The following is a 22,094-nucleotide window of genomic DNA, read 5'->3' as shown; positions in this document are numbered from 1 at the left end:
AAGGACTAACTGACGTGAATCCAATAATATCCTCTTCCTTTTAGCTTTTGGTTTGGCAAGTTGCCACTGTGTTACGCATCGTCACTGTGTAAGTGACAATGAGTAGACAACACAAGAGTTACATAAGAGTCTCTGAAAAATGACAGTGGGTGAGATACAGATGCTCTCTGTAAAACATTCTCTCGGTAGAGGGCCTCTGTCACCTGCTTCAGAGCAGATATTTTCCCATGCTTTTAGAAGCGGTCTGGTCGTCTGCTGCAACTGCAGAGTGGCCAGCAGGCTAGCCTGGTGCATGGGTTGGCAGGTTATAGAGGAGGGATATTTACTGGTTTTACCTTTTAACAGCCTCTATGGGTGCTGGAGATTCTTTTGAATCTACCGAATGGACATTCTGTTTTAGCTGGAGATAATATGTGTCATACATAATTCAATTGGCTTTCCCTCATGCTGTAATTTCTTTACTTTAGCATTTGAACAACTTGAGTAATCTATGCTCTCGAAATGACTGCCCCCCCCCCCCCAACACACACACACACGACAGCCATGCATTTAAAAGGTTTATGTAGATTTAGATTAATAAATCACTAATATACTATTCCTGAACTGTATTATTTTTATCAGCCTCCTGGCCTGGCCAAGGATAGCGTGGGTAAAGGAGAGCCCACAGGGAAAGAAGGAATGGATTCTCCTAACAATGGAGAAGAGAGAGGTGATATAAATACATTTAAATATTTGTCTTTATACTGGTTAATTTGTCATGTAAAGTTCATAAAGGAGTCACTGCATTGACCTGCCTTCATTTTGAATGGTTTTCGTTTGACCTTTTAGACTTTTCTTTCCTTCTTCCTTTTCACAGACCGTGAGGCTGCAACCAGACTTGGTCCTCCGCCTGGAAGTGACGCAACACTAAATGGGACCTATGAGGGCACAGAATACAGTAGCAGACATAGGAGCCCGAAGCACAGCCTTTCAGAGGACAGCAAAATGTTATTGTTGGTCAATGAGAATGGAATGTTGGAGAGGGAGCTGCCGCATGGTTCTGTTACCGGAAGCAATGGATTAATCCTCAGCAAGCAGCAGGAGAGTAGTTCTGTGGCGGCATCATCGAGGTTGGGGGTTACCTCACAGAATGCTAAGTGGTTTCCCTCATTGCCCCACACAATGCTAGGACATATGGTCAAAAGCGGACCATCCTCGGCATCTGGTCGTGGCCCGAGTTCGGGTGCACTAAGGACAGACACCAGTGCCGGAACCACTTTTGGACAAGGGGCGTCACAGACAGATACTAAAAATGGCATAGCCCCATTGCATTGTCCTGCACCTAGTACTTCTCCTCCACCACTCATTATAACAAACCGAGCACGCAAGACCATGTCCAGGCCTGCTGTCAGCCTGGCACAAAAGGTAACCAATACACATAAGCTGGATGGGAATGATCTAAACTTTTTTTTTTTACATAGTAACACATAAATGCTGGATCATAAAGGCTTGGTTCTTGTCGTTTACAGCTTCTGAACAGGGAACTAAGAGAAGGAAACGGCGCAAAAGTGGAGGGTCCCGTTACACCACAGGAGGAGATCGCCCCGCTGCTGACCGCCACGCAGCCGACCACCACGCAGCCGACCACCACGCAGCCGACCGCCACGCAGCCGACCGCCACGCAGCCGACCGCCACGCAGCCGACCGCCACGCAGCCGACCGCCACGCAGCCGACCGCCACGCAGCCGACCGCCACGCAGCCGACCGCCACGCAGCCGACCGCCACGCAGCCGACCGCCACGCAGCCGACCGCCACACAGACCCAGCTACCTCAGAGCCCAGCGGAAACGCCAGATTCGGTTCCAGCAACTTCATCAGGCTCACCACCAGCAGCCCCAGCGTCGGCCGTGGTTTCAGCCCCAAGGCCAGCCCCAGCCAAGCCTAGTCTAGGTTAGACTGCACTGAAGCCAATGACGAGAACATGCATGACATTAGCCTGAGCTAACCCTAGACATTTCTGGCCTAGATGGGAGGGCCAGGGCTCAGAAAAACGCGCACCCTGATTGGTTCACCGATCTGTCCGTCAGCCCCGGTCTCTCCTCCCCCCCCCCCCCCCCCCCCAGTGCAGCACTGTTATTGTGTCGACCAGAAGCAGAAACCACGCATAGCCTCGTTTGAATTCGACTGGTAATAATTTCCTAACGGTGTTATTTTGAGGGGTGCACACCGCTCAGAGCCCTGACGACACATCATTTGGAGCGATCCCACTTTTAGACCAGTGCAGCCCATGCGCAAATCCAGGCTTTCATTTTTCGCGCAGACGAAATGAAAGCCTGGGTATCGAGGCTAGCATGACATAAAACTGGCCAATTAAGGCCCACTTTGTCTGGTTTTGAGGTTATCTATAGACGGGAATGGAACATTTGCACCACTCACTATACGCTCACAAAATTATTTTTTTGTGTTACCCCAGTCTCTCTCTCAGGAGTCATGCCATCTCGTAAAAAGAAGAGGAAGATGGGAACCTACAGCTTTGTCCCCAAGAAGAAAGCCAAAGTTCTACGGCAGCGGACCGTGCTGGAGATGTTTCAGCAGCTACAACGCTCGGCGGAGAGCCAACAGGTCTTTGCCCTTCCCTTTAAATATTGAGTTGATGATTTGTTTTTTTAAGGGGCCAAGCACGAAGGGCCTATGGTCCCTTATTGTATTCGTATGTTTTTCCGTCCGTCAAAAATTGCAGTTCTGTCTTAACCATGCAGTCAGTTTTCGCATTACTTGGCAATATGGTAGAGGGCTAGGCCAAACAGTGAGCACACAACCATTGACCAAAGGGTGGCGCTATAGCACTCAATTGAAAATGCTAATTTTGAACAGACATAGCTCATGAACCGTTCACCTTCAGCAATACAACTTTGATACACGCATGCGTCTCCTCATGCCAAACAACTTTCGTGTTCTGACTTTTGTTCCTCTTCGTTTCCCAACTAGTGGTTGATAAAAAACATACTAAATGCATGGCCAGGGACCACATACAATACCTTCACGGACCACCAGTGGTCCACAGACCACCAGTTGAAAACCTCTGCCTTAAGGGACGACCCAAAATCACTTTTTTGGGCAGCTACAGATATATTCTCTGTAGAAGTGATGCAGCAGAGCCATAATCTAATAATTGATGTGAAAACACAACACATTGTGGCACACATACAACACATCCAGGGAAAATGGAACATATAGTTTAGTTGAAAAAGGACAGCACCATACGCACGATAGGCCAAATATGAGATGTTTGGACATACTGTCTATACTTATACCAGCATTCGATGTCTGTGCATTTAGGTAACGTTGGATCATCATACCCACATTGTAACCAAAACTGTTATGAAGAGTGTCAGTCAGTTGACTGAGAAATAGCCATACGCTACTGGGTGACTGATGGGACTGAGCTAATTCCCATTGTCTGACTAAGTGTAATAACCTTACAACGGATGTACTTAAGCCCTTTATACATGCGTCGTACGATGAATAGCGAACATAGCAGATCTACAAGCTCACAACGGGCCGCGATGGGACGCCGTGAGATTATCTATTGGCTATTTTAAGGATGCCAAAAGTGGTGAATAATCTCCATTCCTTTTTTTTCTTTTTCTTTGTCTCATTTCACACATCATTAGCCCAAACAGCTGGCTAATGTGAATGGGGAGCGAGTGGAAAATGAGTCTGAGGAGGACGAGTCGGAGGACGGAGACGAGTCGGACGAAGAGGAGGAGCAACCGCCCAGAGATGGAAGTGTCTGCGTCACCCAGGAAACGAGCTCGTCTGAACCCGCCTCGCAGGTTGGAACAAAAGACCGTTTATTTTAGTATTGGCCTTGTTACGGCGTTGGCTTTTTAAAATACTTGCGTAGCGTTTCTGCTTTTTGGGGACTGGCCATTGAAGAGAGATGTGGGCAATGAGTGCCGAGAGGATGACTGACCTTCAGTATTAAATGCACTCAATTTACTTATAGGGCTGATATGGCTATATATCACTGAATACTAATAGTGATAAAACCACCCCTCATCTGCCAGTAGTCTTGCATGGGTGAAGTGCTGGAGCCAAAAGGAAACCATATGAAGAATAAAAGGCAGTCTAGTCCACACACTCAAAACTGTGCAAAATTAGATTTATTTGTATATTTTATATAGCAAGCTTTCGACCATGGCCCTTCATCAGGCCTCATTATAACATCACTGACTCTTGCTTTCTATTGGAATTCAATATGCAACATTGTTCTATCCAAATAACGCACCTAATCCAGTGGGGCCCATGCCAGTGGCAGTTAGTATACTAAAAGGGCTTGTCGTGACTTGAGTAGGTGTTGTTTAAAAAACAAGGGGCTTGCGCAAATCCAGTCCCTCGCTGGTGCTGGACTAAAGGTTGATACAGGGAAGTCTGCACAATAGCTTCTGCTCCACAGTGCTTTTATTAAATTAAAGCACAGACGTAGTACACAACATTTCGGCCATGACTGGCCTTCATCAGGTGACAGTAATCAAGTAACAGTCTCCCTTATATGGTGGTGTGGGGTCATAGACACACCTATGTGAAATATCAACCACCACATCAAACGAGTATAACAAAACATGCTGGTTTGCGCTTTGTTACAGTAAATGTTTTTGAGTGGTGCAGCCACTCCAAGAAACAGCAATGTCTGTCCCTATGTCTGTATGTATGTCCCTATGTTTAGGGTACCGGCAGGTGCCAAAGTGGCGCTGTTGAGCTAGAAACAGAGTGTTGCACTGTTGCCTGCTAATTACAATGTGGAGCGTGCGTGCATGCGAGAGACGGAGAGAGGGAGGGAGAGAGAGAGAATACAACAGTCTTACTTGTGAGAGAGAGAGAGAGTGTTGTCTGGTGTCACATTTGGCAGTGAAATTACACTGTGTACTGGACCCACAGTTAAAGTTACATGTAGGGATATTGTTATCCAGAAAAGTAGGAGGTACCGGACGATTGTGGTCAGATCTTGAGTAGGTGTTGTGCCATTGATCATGATGTCCAAATGGACGACAGGGGCTCAGAAGTTAGTGCGGCCGTTTGGAAACCGGAAGGTTCCCAGTTCGATCCCGGGCTCCCCCAGAGTTATTGTTGAAGTGTCCTTGAGCAAGGCACTGCCTTGCATGGTTTCATCTGCCGTCTGTGTGTGTATGAATGTGTGTGAAATGGGTGAATGTAATTCAGTCATTGTAAAGCTCCTTGGATAAAGGTGCTATATAAATGCACCGTTTCCATTTAATGCATAGTTTTCTTTTACTACTATCTGCATGCATTACCTCCTTTTTCCTTGTGAAACATCAGTTTGCAATTCTTGATTTGCACTGTAGTCGTAGAATAGTTTTGCTTCATATGACGGTGAATGGCTAAGATATTTTTATATTCACCATTCTGATGATGCCCCTCAAAAAGACACTATGTTTGAACATCCCTTAAAGTATGAGACAAAGTAAACATACCCTTTCAATGTTCTCATACAAACTGTATCAGGGAGGATGAGGCAGGGTTCCTGTGATGTGTTGGTGATGAGTTGTGTTGTTTTCTGTGGCGTGCAGTTGGGAGAAGAGCAGGAGTCTGAGGAGTCTGCAGAAGATGAAGGCGAAGAAGAGGGCACCGAGTCAGACCTGGTAAGATCAGCCAATCCTCATGTGAAGGTTTCATTTCTGGCTCTGGGAGTGCATGTTACAATGTTAAAATATGTCTCTCTGTTTTATTTTATTTTTAACCCTCTGGAAATGAGTCTCTGTTGAAGTTTCAGTATGTGGATTGCCTTTCACGCTGTACTTTGATCTTAGTACCTATGCACCTGTCTCCAATGGATTAATGAGGGCTAGAGCGATCGGTTTGGCAGATATATCATCAATTGACTAATGAGGACTAGAGCGATCGGTTTCGCCGATATATCATACCCCATCCGGGATCATCCATTGTAATTATGCACCCGATCTTTACAGAGTGGCTTTTTAAATAAGATTCAACAAAGAGGCTACTGATGTCGCAGGTAAATGACCCCCGGCTTGGGCCTCGCCTACGTCACGCAGCCATAGCTTCCGTGCCTGGTATTTTTCAGACATAATTAAGGCACAACTCTGAATCTTTCATAACTGACGAATTACTAGAGCTGATCCCAGTAGTCAAGCTTTTAATATTCTGCACATTTTCCAAGCAAATATCCAAATACTTGGAGGCTAAAAACAGTAAGCAACGCCTCGGGAGACACTCGCAAAATATACGAAGTTGCACAATTCACAGTCATTGATTATTTTGTAAAACCACGAAATGTCAACTTGGGAAAGTTGCATTATAGTTGATCAAAACATAATTGATTTTTATCTGTGAATCTCTAACTTATGCCAACATTGTTAATGGAAACATTTTAAAGATCATTATGCTTCATAGCTTCACTGTACAGAAGATATTCTACTGTTAGACAGATATTGGGTTCTTAGCTTGCTTATGATTCTTGATGACTTCTTGTATGTACTTGTATGTATTTGATGTACTACCATGTGTTCTTCCTTACTGTAAATCACGTTTGCCAACTGCCTAAATTGTAAATTGATGCACTCCCGCGTGCACATGTGACATGGTGGCTGTGTAATGATTCAAATGTAAAAGAGAGAAAATAGAAATGATGCTTCAGAATATTAAAATTATGTTTGAATAGCAGCCTATTGAACAAATATTTGGGGCCAGGTAGGATTAGATTACACTTTTATTTGACCCAGAGGGAGATTTGTGAAAACAAATCCCCTCTGGGGACATTAAAGTCCAATCTAATCTAACTCTGGGGCCAGGCCCTACAAATTGCCTTCTGTCCATCAGTCAAATTCACTTTGGTAATTACAAATTCACTTCACCTTTTCAGAGCTCCGAATCCAGTATGAAGAGGAAATTGAAAAAGAAAACAAAGGGAGACAACGCCTGGCTTAGGCCTTCCAGGAAACGGAAAAGGAAGATAAAAGTCAAGTCAGGTAACGGTACCATCCCCCAGCACTACACTGTAAAATGTAACCCTGAGAGTGTAGAAGTCTAACCAAACAGGTTAGGGTCCACATGGTTACAAATGGGCAAACTAAGGAAAGCAAATGTCACTCGACATGCATCGATTTGTGAGTGGTTCAGCACCACCATCAATGGACAGCAACCCACTGTGGTCAAGCACCTTTCTTTTTCAATACGGGAATAAAACATAATGTATATCATAATATAATTATACTGATAAACTTTATTTGTATAGATTGCACTTTTCTAAAACAACTTTAGACAAACTGCTTCTCATACAACTCGAGGCAGTGATCCCCCAAGTGAGAAATTGTTGAATCAGTGGATCTCCAAATAATATCGATTAAAATCACAAACCTAAGGAGTACCCCGAGGTGTCAATGGTGACATCACAGCACTGACTTCATTATCTGGCCTGGACTCCATTTTTGGGCATGCCTGAAACAGAACTGGCCAGAGCCATCTAATAGAAGAGTTAGGATATTGAGGGGGCAGAAACCGTGCGCTCGAGGTTTCAACGAGGGCGGTGCAAATAAGAGCTATTTTAAGCATGTGTGCGACATGACAACTGTTGTATACAAGTATTGTACAGTAACAACTAAAGTCTCTGTAATGTTTATGTTGTATTATTACTACAAAACAATCTAAAATAAAGGGATTTAAGATCATTAAAGCTGGGCTGTTGCCTGAGTCCAATGCATTTCTGCCTAATTCCAGTCCAGGACCTGGTTGGTTGGTTGTCCCAGTTGGTTGTCCCCATTCTCAATAGAAGTCTATGTAGGAGAAGCTATGTATGGGGCCATTGGACTGGCCCCATGAAGTGAACGCAGTTTGCGTAACTCTGTCTATACAGTATCTAAGGCTCTGGAACTGGCATAGAAGCGACACAGAATGACAGATACAGAAATCTCCATATATTAATGGGCATAAAAGTGATGCATAGAAGAACAAAGTCCTTATGCACACCTACAGAGGACATGTGCGTCGGATACCTGGGACTGGAGAAGTAGAAACAAGAAATGATCACATAGTGGTATTTATCAGGTGAAAAGAAGCACTGTCCACGTTGTCCTCCACCCCCCCCCCCATATTAGTATAATTATTGCGTGTATGTTTGTGTCACAACCTCGCGCCTCACAGCAGTTGTTTGTGTGCGCTGTCTCCGTTGTGTTTCCCCCCCCATATTAGTCTGATTATTATTTTAGTAACGTGTATGTTTGTGTCACTGCCGTTTCAGCCGCATTTATATCGAATACTCTTCCTTCCCCGTCACCCTGTGAGTGTTGAGCATGCTTCTGTGCTGCGTGCGTTGCCCTGTCTGCAGCCTGCGTCGTGGCTGCCAGGGATATTTGACCCTCTCCTTCCCATTGGCCAGAAGGCAGCTTTGCTGTTGGCCAGAGGTTCCAATCAGATCAGTCTAACTAGGTGGCAAATTGATGTTAGCTCAGGTTTCACCTAACAAAAAATGGGATCCCGCACGCTGTCTTCACTTACAGCTTTTTATTGGTTCAGAGTCAGACCTTCATCAGGCAACTGGATGGATGCCTGATGAAGGTCTGAACCACTGAAACGTTGCTCAATAAAATGCTGTTAAGTGAAGACAGTGTGCGGGATCCTTTTTTTCTCCTTCTACATAAGTGATACACAAATGAGTGATAGAATGTATACCGGTAAAACTATTTAATTGGCTTTTAATGAAAATGTGATTTCAGATATTGTTGGTTGATAATGTCACACGATTGTATGGGTGCAATATTGACCCTTTCACTCCTTCAGTCCCCGAGGCTCCAGTTGAACCCCAGGAGGAAGCGGTTCAGGCACCAGCCGAACCCAGCACAGAGTGCACAGAGATTCCCCCAGTGTCGGACAACCCCATGGCCCAAGAACAACTCACTGCTTCTTCACAAAAGACAGGTCGGAGCTAAAATGAATTCATAATAATAGTATTCTCATGGTGTGTTGAAAGAATCTGCTGAAATGCTAGGAATTTATTCTGCAGTGGTTGGATAGGTGGTCAAGCATGTAGATTAAGTGTTAGAAATGAAAAGGGGTGGGGGTTTGGGGGAGGGGGGTGGGGCTGTCAAATCGTGTGTAAAGATCAAAGTTGCGGCTTTGCAATAAACAGATTTACTGTATATTCTGTGCACTAGGCCTTCTACTATCGCTATTTTTTAAAAATCGAAGAACGACTGACATAGAAACATAGCTTTTTCAGAAAACTGTCATTTTCAAACAGACATTTTTAGAATGGTCAGAATGGGTTAAATAACCAAAACTGTGTGTGATCAACTGTGGCACCCCCTACTGAGCAGGCGCGTCTCCCGGCCTGCCGGTGCAGGAGGACCTGGTTCAGGAGCTGCCGCTCTGCAGCTGTCGCATGGAGACGCCCAAGAGCCGCGAGATCCTCATCCTGGCCGACCGGAAGTGCATGGCCACGGAGAGCGTGGACGGACTGCTGAGCCGCTGCCAGGGCGCCGTGCTGAAGCACGAGATGATGCGTCCCTCCAACTCTGTGCAGCTGCTGGTGCTGTGCGAGGACCACCGCGGTGGCATGGTGAAGCACCAGTGCTGCCCAGGCTGTGGCTTCTTCTGCAGGGCTGTGAGTGGATCAACTCTTCTACATGTTAATGGCATCTTATTGACTCGAGGTAAAGGATCACCCTCACAAGGATACCGTTGAGGTATCTGGTCAAACAAATGGCTGCACTTACAAGGGGGCGAGCGCATCAGTCCTGTGTATTGTGACCTTTTTGAATGAGTGGACATGCTGGAAATAGCGTGCAGGTCTTACCATGCTTTCAGTACTCATTTCATTTATTCTTCCAAGAAGAATGCAGTCTTAGGTGATCTTAAATACCCCGCCACCATTGGCCAGCTTATTGCCACATCAGCATGACATGTTGGTCTTGCATAACACTGTATACACCCACATAGTAATGCAGCATATCGACCCCTCGAGTACACCTGACTGAACTAACTCCGCAAGCTACGTATCATATAATATATGATACGTAACGACGTATCATATATTACCATTACCGATATTCAGTATGAATTACAATATTATTGTAATTCATATAGACAATTTACTGAAGAGAAAGGATACAGTGAAGGGGAAATATACAAACCTATGAATGTTTTCAGCCAAGAATCCAGGTAATTTGTAGTGGTTCTTTATCTTGGCATTCATTTTCGCCTGGTTATTGCTTTTCCATCTAGGGGACCTTCCTGGAGTGCCAGCCCGACGTCAGCATCTCTCACAGATTCCATGGTGCCTGTGCCTCGGTGCTGAGAGGCCAGAGCTACTGCCCACACTGTGGAGAGGAGGCCGGCAAAGCCAAGGAGGTCACCATCGCCAACGCTGATACCACCTCCACGGTGCCCCTGACACACACACAGGGGCCGGCCACACCCGGGGCACTGGAGGGAAGGGCGGACACCACCACTGGCAGGTACTGTAGTTGACGTCATACAAATAATTGGCCTATTACTGAAATATACAAAGAAATGCTGACTGTAATTAAGGCTTTCATTCACCTTCACGTCATATGGATATGTGATAGGGCACCATAGTTACATACATGAAATACATACAGAGATGCGATGATAGTTGAGTTGACCAAAGCTTGGCGGAGCCCACAGGTGGCTGCTGCTAGCACACAAGTGCCCCCCCCCCCCCATACAGCTCCCCCAATGTGTAAAGAGTCAAAGACCTTTAGACTAGAACCTTCATCTGCCCGCTCCCGCCACCAGCAGCTTCTGTATAAACCAGGATATTTGGCCTTACAATCAAACTACCTCTACATTGTACAGGGATCTTTAGATCCATACTCTTTCATAATCACGAGGGTTGACGGATACCACTGTGGCCGGTCCTACACTTAGATAACCAGTCACTTAACTTTGAGTAGTATTTTATAATTACCATTACCGATATTCAAAATAATGTACTAATGTACTGTAATACATGTCCTCTTTATCCTTGCAGTACATCTCACGTGGCTGTAAGTGGTGAGGTGGGTGGCAGGGCAGACAGCTCTCTGCCTAGTTGTTCTGGACAGGGGATTGATACCTCTGCAATTCCTGGAGGGTCCAAGATAGGCGTAGCTCTGGCTGGGATGGGGGACGTTCCTGTAACCCTGCAAGGACCACCGAAGGAAACCCTGGACAGTATTCTTCTGGCCCTTGATACAGAGAAGTAAGTCTTATCTCTAAAGTATCATGTGATTTGCATAACATTACATGCTGCCTTGATTGTTTATTTTCTTTTTGTTTCTAATTAGACCCAAGAAACTTCGCTTCCATCCCAAGCAGCTTTACATCTCAGCCAAACAAGGGGAGCTCAAGAAAGTAGTGCTGATGTTGGGTGCGTTAACCCCCTTATTACAAATGTCTCACTCCACACATTGTCTAGTTTGTCTTGTGATGGAAAATGTGTCTGTTTATTCCAGTGGAAGGAATAGACCCCAACTTCAAGATGGAGACTCATAATAAACGCACACCGCTCCATGCTGCAGCTGAGACGGGCCACCAAGAGATCTGTCACATGCTCGTACAAGTAAGAGACCCTGTCACCGATGTCTGACTGGGTGGGGACTCTGGGGAGTCCTGCACCTAGTACTGAATGTATCTATACATCTATATCACTTAATTTTAATAAGTGGTCCAACAGCTACCCAACTAATCAATTTATAGATAATTTATTTTAATTATTTAAAAAAACGAATTAAAGAATTGAAACAAGACATATTTTACCAGCTGCACACACACACACACACACACACACACACACACACACACACACACACACACACACTTCAATTTCTTTATCTGAGTCCACATTTATAAAATACATTAGGCACAAATATTTTCAATTACTTCTGATATCCCACACACTCGAAACATGTGTCTCAGTGCTTGAGTCCAAACACACACACACACACACACACACACACACACACACACACACACACACTAGTGGGTTGTTGTAGGCTGCAATACTATCCCATTGGCTGAGAGGTCGGCTTTACCAGCCTGCTTCGCAGCTGGTAAAAAAGATTTTCCTTTTTATACAATAACAAAAATAGCAGATCTGAGCTTGTAGATCGCTATTTTTGCTGTATGACCAAGTATGAAATGGGGCCCAAGTGGTTCATCATATTAATCAATTTGGATGATTGAAGAAAAAAAAGTATTTACTTTTTTTTTTTTGATTCGCTTCTCGATTGTTTGATTAATCTGAAAAGAAGTCGATAGTATATATCTAAGAAAAGAATGGATAGTTGCAGCCCTGCATAGAATGCTGGTTCACGCTTAAGCCCAAGGGTCTGGGCTTGCCATGTGTTTTACATAGTACTCATCTCTTTAGACAGCTCTCTCAGCCAACGTGTGTGTGTGTGTGTGTGTGTGTGTGTGTGTGTGTGTGTGTGTGTGTGTGTGTGTGTGTGTGTGTGTGTGTGTGTGTGTGTGTGTGTGTGTGTGTGTGTGTGTGTGTGTGTGTGTGTGTGTGTGTGTGTGTGTGTGTGCGTGTGCGTGCATGCATAATTTCCACAAACCTGCCACTATCATGGCTATTAACCCCACCGCATGGCTATAAACCCCAAATGCACTCACTGACCATACAAATCAAATGACAATTACTGCCTTGTGCAGTTGAGGACTGTAGATTGCCCTGTGATAATTTGTAATATTTTTGAGTGGTGCAACCACTCCAAGGAACAGCAATGTCCGTGTTCACCTATGTGTTCACCTATGTGACGTTAATGAGCACCAGTATGACTATGAGTACCAGTAGGGGTGCTTGTTGTGCCAGAAACCGAGAGAGAGATAGTGCTGCACTGTTGCCTGCTAATGAGAGAGAGAGAGAGAGAGAGAGAGGAGGGGGGGAAGAGAGGGGAGTTGCACCACTCAGTTCACACGGGTGTGATTTTGTACAGAAATTCTTGAATTTGAAGTTTTTATTTCATGCCAAACGTCCCTAAAATGTCATGCCCCTACATAAGTACATAAGTATTAATAACCCATGTTTGTGTTGTGTCCCATTCAGGCTGGTGCTAACTTAAATATGTGTGACGAGGACCAGCGCACACCGCTGATGGAGGCCTGTGAGAACAACCACATAGACACAGCATGCTACCTGTTGAGAGCTGGAGCCAGCTCCAGACAGAGGGTAAGAACTTTAACTTCAATGTCCAACAGCTAAATTGATTCATTCACATTTAGGCCTGACCTCAAAATAAATAAAAATCTTTTAAATCCTCCAGTTTTCTGAAATAAATATTTTCACGATTTTTCAAAAATAGCAGACCAAGCTCGGAGTGCGCCACTCGGTGGTGCGCTATGAGCTTGTAGATCTGCTATTTTTCAATAGCTAAATTATAGCATAATATTTAAAACACCAAAAGGGGTTCCCGCCCAAAATGGGTTACTTTCAAGGCAGCCAGGATAATCTCAAACAATTTGTCAATTACACTGGAGTCTGTTTATTTATGTGTTGAGGTTTTTGTTGAGGTTTCATGCAACCTGTTCTCATTTCCTCAGGATGTAGAGGGGTTCACGTGTCTCCACCTAGCGGCAAAGTCTGGTCATTACGACGTTGTTGAGTACCTTCTCTCTGGACTGGTAGACATCGACTGTCAGGTTAGTATGTACTGCTTCTCAGTGACACATACTGATCACTGCTGTGCCCTGTCTTCATGGAAACTTCATTCTGATCGCCAAAGGACCACTTTTGATTTAGACGCAAACTTAAGTGACTGACTTACTTACTTAATTCCGTCCTATAGAGAAAAATGAATTAAAATTGCAATAGGAATCTCCATTCGCCATTTGTACAGATAATTGACTTTTTTTCTTTAACTTTTTAAAAATGTCTTTACTCATTCTTGCAGAATTAATTCTATTCTTTTAGGCTTTTTATCGTGTTATGTCATTGAAGAATTGATTTACTTTTGATCTCCTCGACTATTGTTTAGGATGATGGTGGCTGGACGGCTATGATCTGGGCTACAGAATACAAGCATGTGGACCAGGTGAAGCTGCTTCTGTCTAAAGGGGCTGACATCAGCATCAGGGACAAGGTGAGGTTCTGGATTAATTATATCGGATAGATGGATAGATACAGTAGATAGATAGAAACCTTTATTTATCCCATGGGGTAAATAATTTTTTCCAGAGGCGGTACAGCAGCTAAAAAGGAGGACTTTTTTACCTAGGCTAGTTATAAAAGAAAAGAACAGAGACTTTATGGTCTGGTAGATATGTCAGGCACTGGGAGCCAAACTGGAACCAGAAGTTGGATGACATGTATTGTCCATGAGAGCTGAGTGGACACGCTTATGAATAAACAATTCTGTGGGTCTTTGTTAAATAATCAGTTCAGGAAAATAAAATAAGACGTATCACACATTTTCTTTTCTGTTGATTTTCTCTTGAAGTTAAAATACTTGCCCAGAATAGGAAAGCTGGGGTTCACGTGGGTAATATGTGCTATTGTTCTTGTCGCATCTTCAGGAGGAGAACATTTGCCTTCACTGGGCAGCGTTCAGTGGCAGTGTTGACATCGCACAGTTGCTCCTGGATGCACATTGTGACCTTCTAGCTGTCAACGTCCACGGTGACTCCCCTCTTCACATCGCTGCACGTGAGAATAGGACGGAATGTGTCTTGTGAGTACTGGATATGGACACGCACGCACACTCACACTCACACTCAACCAGACGGTGGTCCTTGTGGTTAGAGTGTCCGCCCTGAAACTGGGAGGTCGGGGTTCGATCCCCGGCCGGGTCATACCAAAGACTGTAAAAATGATGCTGCTTGGCACTCAGCATCAATGGGTTGGATCGGGGGGGTCAAATCAACTAATCAAATGATTCCCGAGCGCGGCACGGCTGCAGCTCACCGCTCCAAGAGATGGGTCAAATGCGGAGAACAAATTTCACTGCGGTAACGTGTGTGACTTTCACGCACTCGCACTCTCACGCATGCGTACACTATACAATGTGAGTGTTTTTACTGTGTACATCCAAATTATGTACTTAATAATGTTGAGCATTACGTAATGGCGTTTTGTCAGGGATACAACGATATGGACATTCTTGGCTGATACCGATTGTTTTTGTTGTTTCATTTTCCCCTTTGTGCCGGGAAAATAATTAAATAATTATTTAAAAAGCACAATGTTAAATTACTTCAGCCTTTATCACTCTTATCTGTTAATGAGCACATATTCAATCACATTTATGAAACAATCTTTAGTTTAATGTTATGTAATATAACCTGTTGCCTGACATCCAGCTAAATAACCTTCATAACTTTCTGTTGCAAACAGATGTGGTCAGTATCTTGTCACTGTCAGTATCCTGGTCAGTAATATCATGGCCAGTAACTCAGTATCATGGTCAGTATTGTTGCCAGAATCATGGTCAGTACTGTTACAAGTGTAACTAGATGCCATGGATGGACAGGGACACCTATTCAGCCAAACATTTGATTTAACAGTAACCCCAGGCCTACAGATGCTTGCAATTGCACCCTTACAAATTATCATAAACCCATAGGGAGGATTATACTGTATATATTGAAGTCAAGATGCACTATTAAATAAGTACATTTTATTTATAAAGCACCTTTCAAAACATTGTTACAAAGTGCTGTACAGTGGACAACAAGGTAAAACAATCAAATTAAAACATAAGAGCAAGAACAACAAGAGAAAGCAAAACATTGAAATGCACAATATGTCAAGTAAAACATAGGATAAAATAAGATAAAAATGCTTACGAAATAAAAACGTTTTTAACAAGTTCTTAAAACCGTCAACAGACGCAGAACCACTGCAAATGCCCGTTCCCCCTTAGTTTTAAGTTTAGTTGCAGGAATAATCCGTAAAAATAATCATCACAATGGCCACGTTTACATGCAGGCTGATCATTCAGAATAAATACTTCCGAATAAAATACATCCGATGTAATGTTTTTGCGTGCGTGTTTACATTGGAAATGGTCATTCCGAATGATTGTTTACATGGACGAAACTTTTAGATCCCATAATTTCATTCCGCATTAGCGTCGGGGCAGGGAAGGCTTTTGATTGGATAGGGGCGGTGCGGGCATATATGTTTAGTGTTTACCGTCTTTTTTTCCCCACCCGCTGCGGCTCCGCTTCTCCGCTGGGAAGTTGATCATCTCGTTTTTATTTGTAGGCCTACTACTATACTTTGTATCTACAGCACGGCCAGGGCACGCAACGCAACACTGATGATTATTATTGTATCGGGTCGCTCGTTATTTTTGAGAGAGAGAGAGAGAGAGACCGTTGAACACACACACACACACACACACACACACACACACACACAGATCAGGGGTATCTCATCTGCTGCTGCTCCACGTTTTTTTTGTGGATTTCGGATCTGAAAAAAGGAACGAAATAACGCGCTCTATGTGCAAACTCCTCGGCGCCGACGGCGCGCCTTGGATTATATGAGCGCCTTGGAGCATGCTCAGAAAGACCAGAATGAATTTACATCCGAAGCAGTGTATACATGAGTCAAATTTCTTTCAATCGCATTGAAAATCGGAGTAATCCGGCCAGTGACATCGGAATGGTTTTTAGATCGCATCGAGCGTTTTCATTCGGATGTAAGTTTTTGTAGGTGTTTACATAACAACGTTTAATAGGATTGAACTTCTATTCGGAATGAAAAGGGGATTTAACTGCTCATGTAAACGTAGCCAGTCACTACTAGCCTGCTGTGCAACACAACACAATAGGAGCCTCTGATTACAACAAAATACAAATATTTCTCTATGAAAACTGCCTGCCATACAACTACCTACATTGACAAAAATGTAACTTTCTGTACTTACAGTAACATGTCAATTGATGTGTCTGCTTTTCAAATGACCCTCAGATTTGTGGTGTTGAAATCCTTGGTGGTATTACCCCCTCTTTGCTAAACGGTGATCTTTCTCTGAGACAGTGAAGAAATCCCACATAGCCGACATCTTGTCTCTGTCTGCATGTAAACATGAAGTGCATGCAGTACCTGTTGCAATGCACATGTGCACTTGTTTCATTGGCATGTGTAGTGTGTGAGTATGGTATTATAACACCCCCTAGGGATATAGTTGGGAACTGCAGATGACAGATTGACAGGCTGCAGAAAACATACCATTGGCCAATGCCATCTGTGAAAGTCAATAGCGGTAAACGAGGCGAATATTGGCCGTGTACAGATAATACATCGGTGCATTACCTTTTTGTTCATTTTGTTTTTGGATTGTATTTTCTCACCGTTGTAAAGCAGGCTGACCTGAATCATACGTATGAGACTACAGAAATATGATTGCTTTTATATTATGAAAGTCATGTAAATGTTAATGAAACATTCCATTTAATTACAGTAGTTAGGGATAACGTGAGGTTTGCCTCCAGTGATGTAACAAACACAGGTGTACTGTGTACAGTAGTATACGCTGCTAATTGCCACTATACTAGTGTCATTTAGTCTAATTATGTTCTGTATGTCTGGTAAATTATAAGTGTAAACCTACTATTACAAGTGTAAATTACTATGATGTACGATGGCATGTCTTGGTGTTACAATTAGCAATTTAGGCATTAGGGAATGTAGGCGTTTAGAACAACTGAGTGCTTCAAAGAAACTAGCATTCCAGGTAAACAGGTCATTTTAAGTGGGGGGATTCTCTTTCCCAGGCTCTTCTTGTCTCGAGGTTCCGACGTCAACCTGAAGAATCGAGAGGGAGAGACTCCTCCAGACTGCTGCAACCACAGCTCCAAAGTCTGGGCCATCTTGCAAGCTAACAGGAGGGAAAGAGAAGCCAAAAACCTCTCGTCCCCTAAGAATGCAGAAATAATCCTTTACAGGTCAGTTTTATGTTTTAACTGTCCAATAGAGTGTGTGTGTGTGTAAAGAAACGAGACATTTGAGGGTACAAATGGCAACACGATACAAGCCTCATCTAGCCCGGTATCGGACCGCGTTGTTGATGCACTGCATCTGGTGCACTACAGGTGTGCACCTCAAGCCTCTTTCTCTAATAGCTGTTTGGTGCTTTGGCGTGTGCTTATGCAATCTCAAATAATTGCGATCAGACGGTTTTGTAGTAATTGGGACTGGACTACCCATGTTATAATAATTAGGGTACAGACTTCAGTTTAGAGTAGACGTACTATTGGTCCGACTGTCATTAGACTGACAACCTACCTCAAACCCTAAGAGCAAGCACAGAGCAGTGCATGTCCGACCGTTGTTTCCGCATGTTGTGTCTAATCTGTGTGTGCGTCCTAATAATATTGATAATAATACTAACCAGTAAGACGCCCTGAGGGCGAGGTCACGTGCACGCATCCACCTGAACCTGGGCTACAGGGTTTGATGAGGTCTGGCCATATATGGAGCGTGTCTTGAGTGTACAAGGTTTGATGAGGTCAGATCAACATATGGAATGTCAGAACAGGTCAGCTCCATATATGGAGTTGAATGCGTGATGTCACAAGGCGTGACCATATATGGAGGCCTGGTGTCAAGAGGCGTGATGTCACAAGGCGTGACCATATATGGAGGTGTGATGACACGAGGCGGGACCATATATGGAGGCGTGACCGTGACACACGGAAATGCATGTTTTTATAGTAAATGCGACCTACAGTCACTAAAAATAAATAAAACTATTTGTATAGAACTTTCTTAAACAATGTTCCATACTGTAGTGCTTGAACAATTAAAAGCGGTAACAATAATGCAATGACGCAATAATGGTAATGAATTAAGTTTACAATAGGACAATATAGCAATGAAGAACAGGTGTCATTCAAGGAGATATCTGCTGTTTTTGGTAAAACTATTGCATGACACCTTTGCCAATTCCTGTTTCCTTTACAGAGACATAGCTCGGGGGCATGAGAGAGTTCCAATTCCCTGTGTCAACTCTGTGGACAGTGACACTTATCCAGACAACTATAAATACGTTCCTGAGTGTTGTGTCACTTCTCCCATGAATATTGATAGGAACATCACGCACTTACAGGTGAGTCAAGCAGGACACCATGGGCATCAACATTATGTCCAAGGAAAGTCTACTGCTTTTGTGAATTTGTCTGGTTTTAGTGCAAAGATCAACAGAGTATTGCCTTTAAGTATAAATCAGGTTTATGATACATGGCATCAGAAGATAACTGCTTTCCTTCTTTACCTTTGGCCCACAGTACTGTGTGTGTGAAGAAAACTGTTCAGCTAGTGTCTGCATGTGTGGACAACTAAGTCTACGATGTTGGTATGACAAGGTAAGGCTGAAATTTTGAAAAGAATATGACCATGTCAATTGTTGTGGATTGATATTTGCCTATGGTAAATAGATGGGTACTGTTGAGCAGCGACGTCGCTACGTGTACGCACTGCAAGTATGGCAACACGCAGAGGAGCGCAACAAAATGTGCCAAAAAGTGCCAAGCCGACCCTCACAATAGCAATGTTCTCTGCGGCTCCGCAGCGTAATAACGCACGCCCATGTTTTCGACCTCACAAACGGTGAAAGTAGCCGATCTGCATGACATAACGCAGCACTCTCGTCGGGAGGGGGGGCAGCACAAATGAGCTTATAGATTGTCTCTTTTCTGTGTGATGTATAAATCCACCTTAAATAAGCTAGTTTACTTTACTTCATTTATCTATCTAGACGCGACATGGATTCAAATTAATTTCCATCCACAGTACAATAACAACGTAGCAAATGGAGAAGAGAACACGTGTGAAACAATAGCTACTATTTAAGCAACCCGGTTCACCCAAACATGGTGACTCATGGCACTCTAGCGCCTTTTATTCTGAATTTCTTAAATTCCCCGGCACCCAAATTGTTAAGCCTAATTAAAAACCTACATACCTACTGCTGTTGCAGTTCAAGGTGATAATTTACACACACACACACACACACACACACACACACACACTCTCTCTCGCTCACTCTTTTTTCTATTGTTATTGACCATCAGGGAGGTCGTTTGCTACCAGAGTTCTACCTTGAAGACCCTCCGTTCATCTTTGAGTGTAACCATGCCTGTTCCTGTTGGAGGGGCTGTAAGAACCGTGTAGTACAAAATGGACTAAGGTACTGAAGTTGCATTTCAATTAGGTACTTTATGGAATCTAAAGATCAACCTCCTCCTCTTGCTCCAAATCTTGCTTTCTGTCATCTGACTTAGATTTGGAACCAGATGTCAGTATGTGTGGGAATGATAGTACCTGGTTCATGGAGACATACCTTAATTTGTATATCTATATTTAATATCAGTCGTTATGGTCAAATGTGTGTTACCATCAGGGTTTGAATCTTCATGTGTGTTGGCATTGGCAAAGAATCGGATAGTTTGGCATCTATTGTTCATTTTTCAGTTTGAAAAACAATTGATACAACTGCTAATGAGAATCTTCATATTCCAGGACCAGACTTCAGCTCTTCAAGACCAATAAGAAAGGCTGGGGTGTTCGGGCAATGCAAGACATACCGCAATGGACCTTTGTATGCGAGTAAGTACCGAATATCTATTCATTCATTGTTCAAGCTTAGTTGCAGAAAACGGTTTAATCTGGGAGACAGATTCCTGGGCAGTGTTTGAGCAGTGTTCTGTCCAGCACTAGTCCTCCCTATAGCATGCCTGCTCTCTGATGACCATGGTGAATTAAGGGAAATCGCCACGGACAGATACGGAGCTGACACTCTCATTTCCCTTACGAGCATTTTAGTTGAAGCCACTACGACTTTGAGTTCTTTGTTTTGATTAGGTGTTCCATGATGCTAAATGCTTAAGGAACGGCTAGAAGGCTCTTTCAACCAATCTGATTGCTTCCTCGAAACGACCTGTTGTATAATGTGAATTTCTTGCAAAGTCTAATAGAGGCACAAATTACCAGTCTCTATGAGAACAAGAACATTTCAATCAAATATACCGTTCCACTCAACAATTGGTGATTGCATTACCACTTTAACCTATACATTGTTCAGAACTAGCCAATCTACAAGTTATTGCTAATTTGAAGCATAACAAAATGTCTAGCCAGATGTAGGCCTGTTGATGAACCTCATTTATTTACGTAGGTATGTGGGGGAGATCATCTCGGAGGCAGAAGCAAAAATGAGGGAAAATGATACCTACATTTTCAGCTTGGATTCCAAGGTATGTAATTAACACCGGTATAATTAGTATACAGTATTATAGCAGTTTCAGCCACATCAGCAATGGTGTGTGTGTGTGTTCTCTTTTTTTAATTATATAAAACACCAACACAAAGGAGAGTAAAGCCTGTTTTATACTTTATTGTGTGGCGGGCACTGGCGGCATTGCACACCAAAAATAGCCGCTCTGCAAGCAGGAATAACCTTTGTAATAACCTTTGTACAGTATGCCTCCACCAACCAGTTGCCATTTACATCTGTGTCTTTAAGGACTCATAATATTGTAATATATGTAATGAATGAAGGCTTTGACCTTTTACCACCTTGTCCACCTAACCACTTCATCCTTGAGTCCAGGTGGACCTTTGTGTCAAATGTCGTACAATTTCCTCAAGTCATTTCTGAGTTACCTTCTCATTGTTGGGACAGACATGAGATCGCTTTGACTTTGATCAACTACTTCAGTTGTCAGCTATTTTTTAATGTTTTAGGTATTTGTTTTGTACAACTCTGCTCTCCGCTGTGTATGGATGTTGTATTTCATTCTTTCCCCTCTCAGCTGGAAGACTCGTACTGCGTTGACGCCCGTTTCTACGGCAACATCAGCCGGTTCATTAACCACATGTGCGAGCCCAACTTGTTTCCCTGTCGAGTGTTCACAACTCACCAGGACCTGCGGTTCCCACACATTGCTTTGTTTACCTGCACAAACATTAAGGCTGGAGAGGAGCTTGGGTACGTTTGTGATCTGTTTTTTCCTGTTTTTAAACACAAAACAATTGTGTCTTTCAATGATAACTACAAATATGTTGCCACTTTAAAGGCTTTTGTTTTAAACACTTTTATTTGGGGCATGAGACTTGCATTGGAGTAGGA

The 22,094-nt window shown here is 43.5% G+C and overlaps 1 protein-coding gene across 3 annotated transcripts in view; it reads left to right on the top strand.

Annotated features, from left to right (window-relative positions):
* ehmt1b (euchromatic histone-lysine N-methyltransferase 1b) overlaps positions 1–22,094 on the top strand; it is a 36,657-nt gene that overhangs the window by 12,515 nt on the left and 2,048 nt on the right. For all 3 annotated transcript variants that reach the window (XM_080756708.1, XM_080756709.1, XM_080756707.1), the window contains exons 2-25: positions 622–709; positions 857–1,404; positions 1,509–1,929; positions 2,453–2,601; positions 3,654–3,815; positions 5,571–5,642; positions 6,884–6,989; positions 8,797–8,934; positions 9,333–9,619; positions 10,240–10,472; positions 11,009–11,218; positions 11,304–11,386; positions 11,472–11,578; positions 13,067–13,189; positions 13,561–13,659; positions 13,995–14,099; positions 14,533–14,687; positions 17,740–17,910; positions 18,929–19,073; positions 19,252–19,329; positions 20,038–20,153; positions 20,486–20,572; positions 21,141–21,219; positions 21,778–21,953. In XM_080756708.1, coding sequence (XP_080612834.1) covers positions 622–709; positions 857–1,404; positions 1,509–1,929; positions 2,453–2,601; positions 3,654–3,815; positions 5,571–5,642; positions 6,884–6,989; positions 8,797–8,934; positions 9,333–9,619; positions 10,240–10,472; positions 11,009–11,218; positions 11,304–11,386; positions 11,472–11,578; positions 13,067–13,189; positions 13,561–13,659; positions 13,995–14,099; positions 14,533–14,687; positions 17,740–17,910; positions 18,929–19,073; positions 19,252–19,329; positions 20,038–20,153; positions 20,486–20,572; positions 21,141–21,219; positions 21,778–21,953 — 3,938 coding nt within the window. The remainder of the gene's footprint in view (positions 1–621; positions 710–856; positions 1,405–1,508; positions 1,930–2,452; positions 2,602–3,653; positions 3,816–5,570; positions 5,643–6,883; positions 6,990–8,796; positions 8,935–9,332; positions 9,620–10,239; positions 10,473–11,008; positions 11,219–11,303; positions 11,387–11,471; positions 11,579–13,066; positions 13,190–13,560; positions 13,660–13,994; positions 14,100–14,532; positions 14,688–17,739; positions 17,911–18,928; positions 19,074–19,251; positions 19,330–20,037; positions 20,154–20,485; positions 20,573–21,140; positions 21,220–21,777; positions 21,954–22,094) is intronic.

The sequence above is a fragment of the Protomyctophum bolini genome, assembly GCF_963924005.1.
Source record: "Protomyctophum bolini genome assembly, chromosome: 22".
In the NCBI taxonomy this organism is placed as follows: Eukaryota; Metazoa; Chordata; class Actinopteri; order Myctophiformes; family Myctophidae; genus Protomyctophum; species Protomyctophum bolini.
This window is presented reverse-complemented; position numbering and strand designations above follow the sequence as displayed.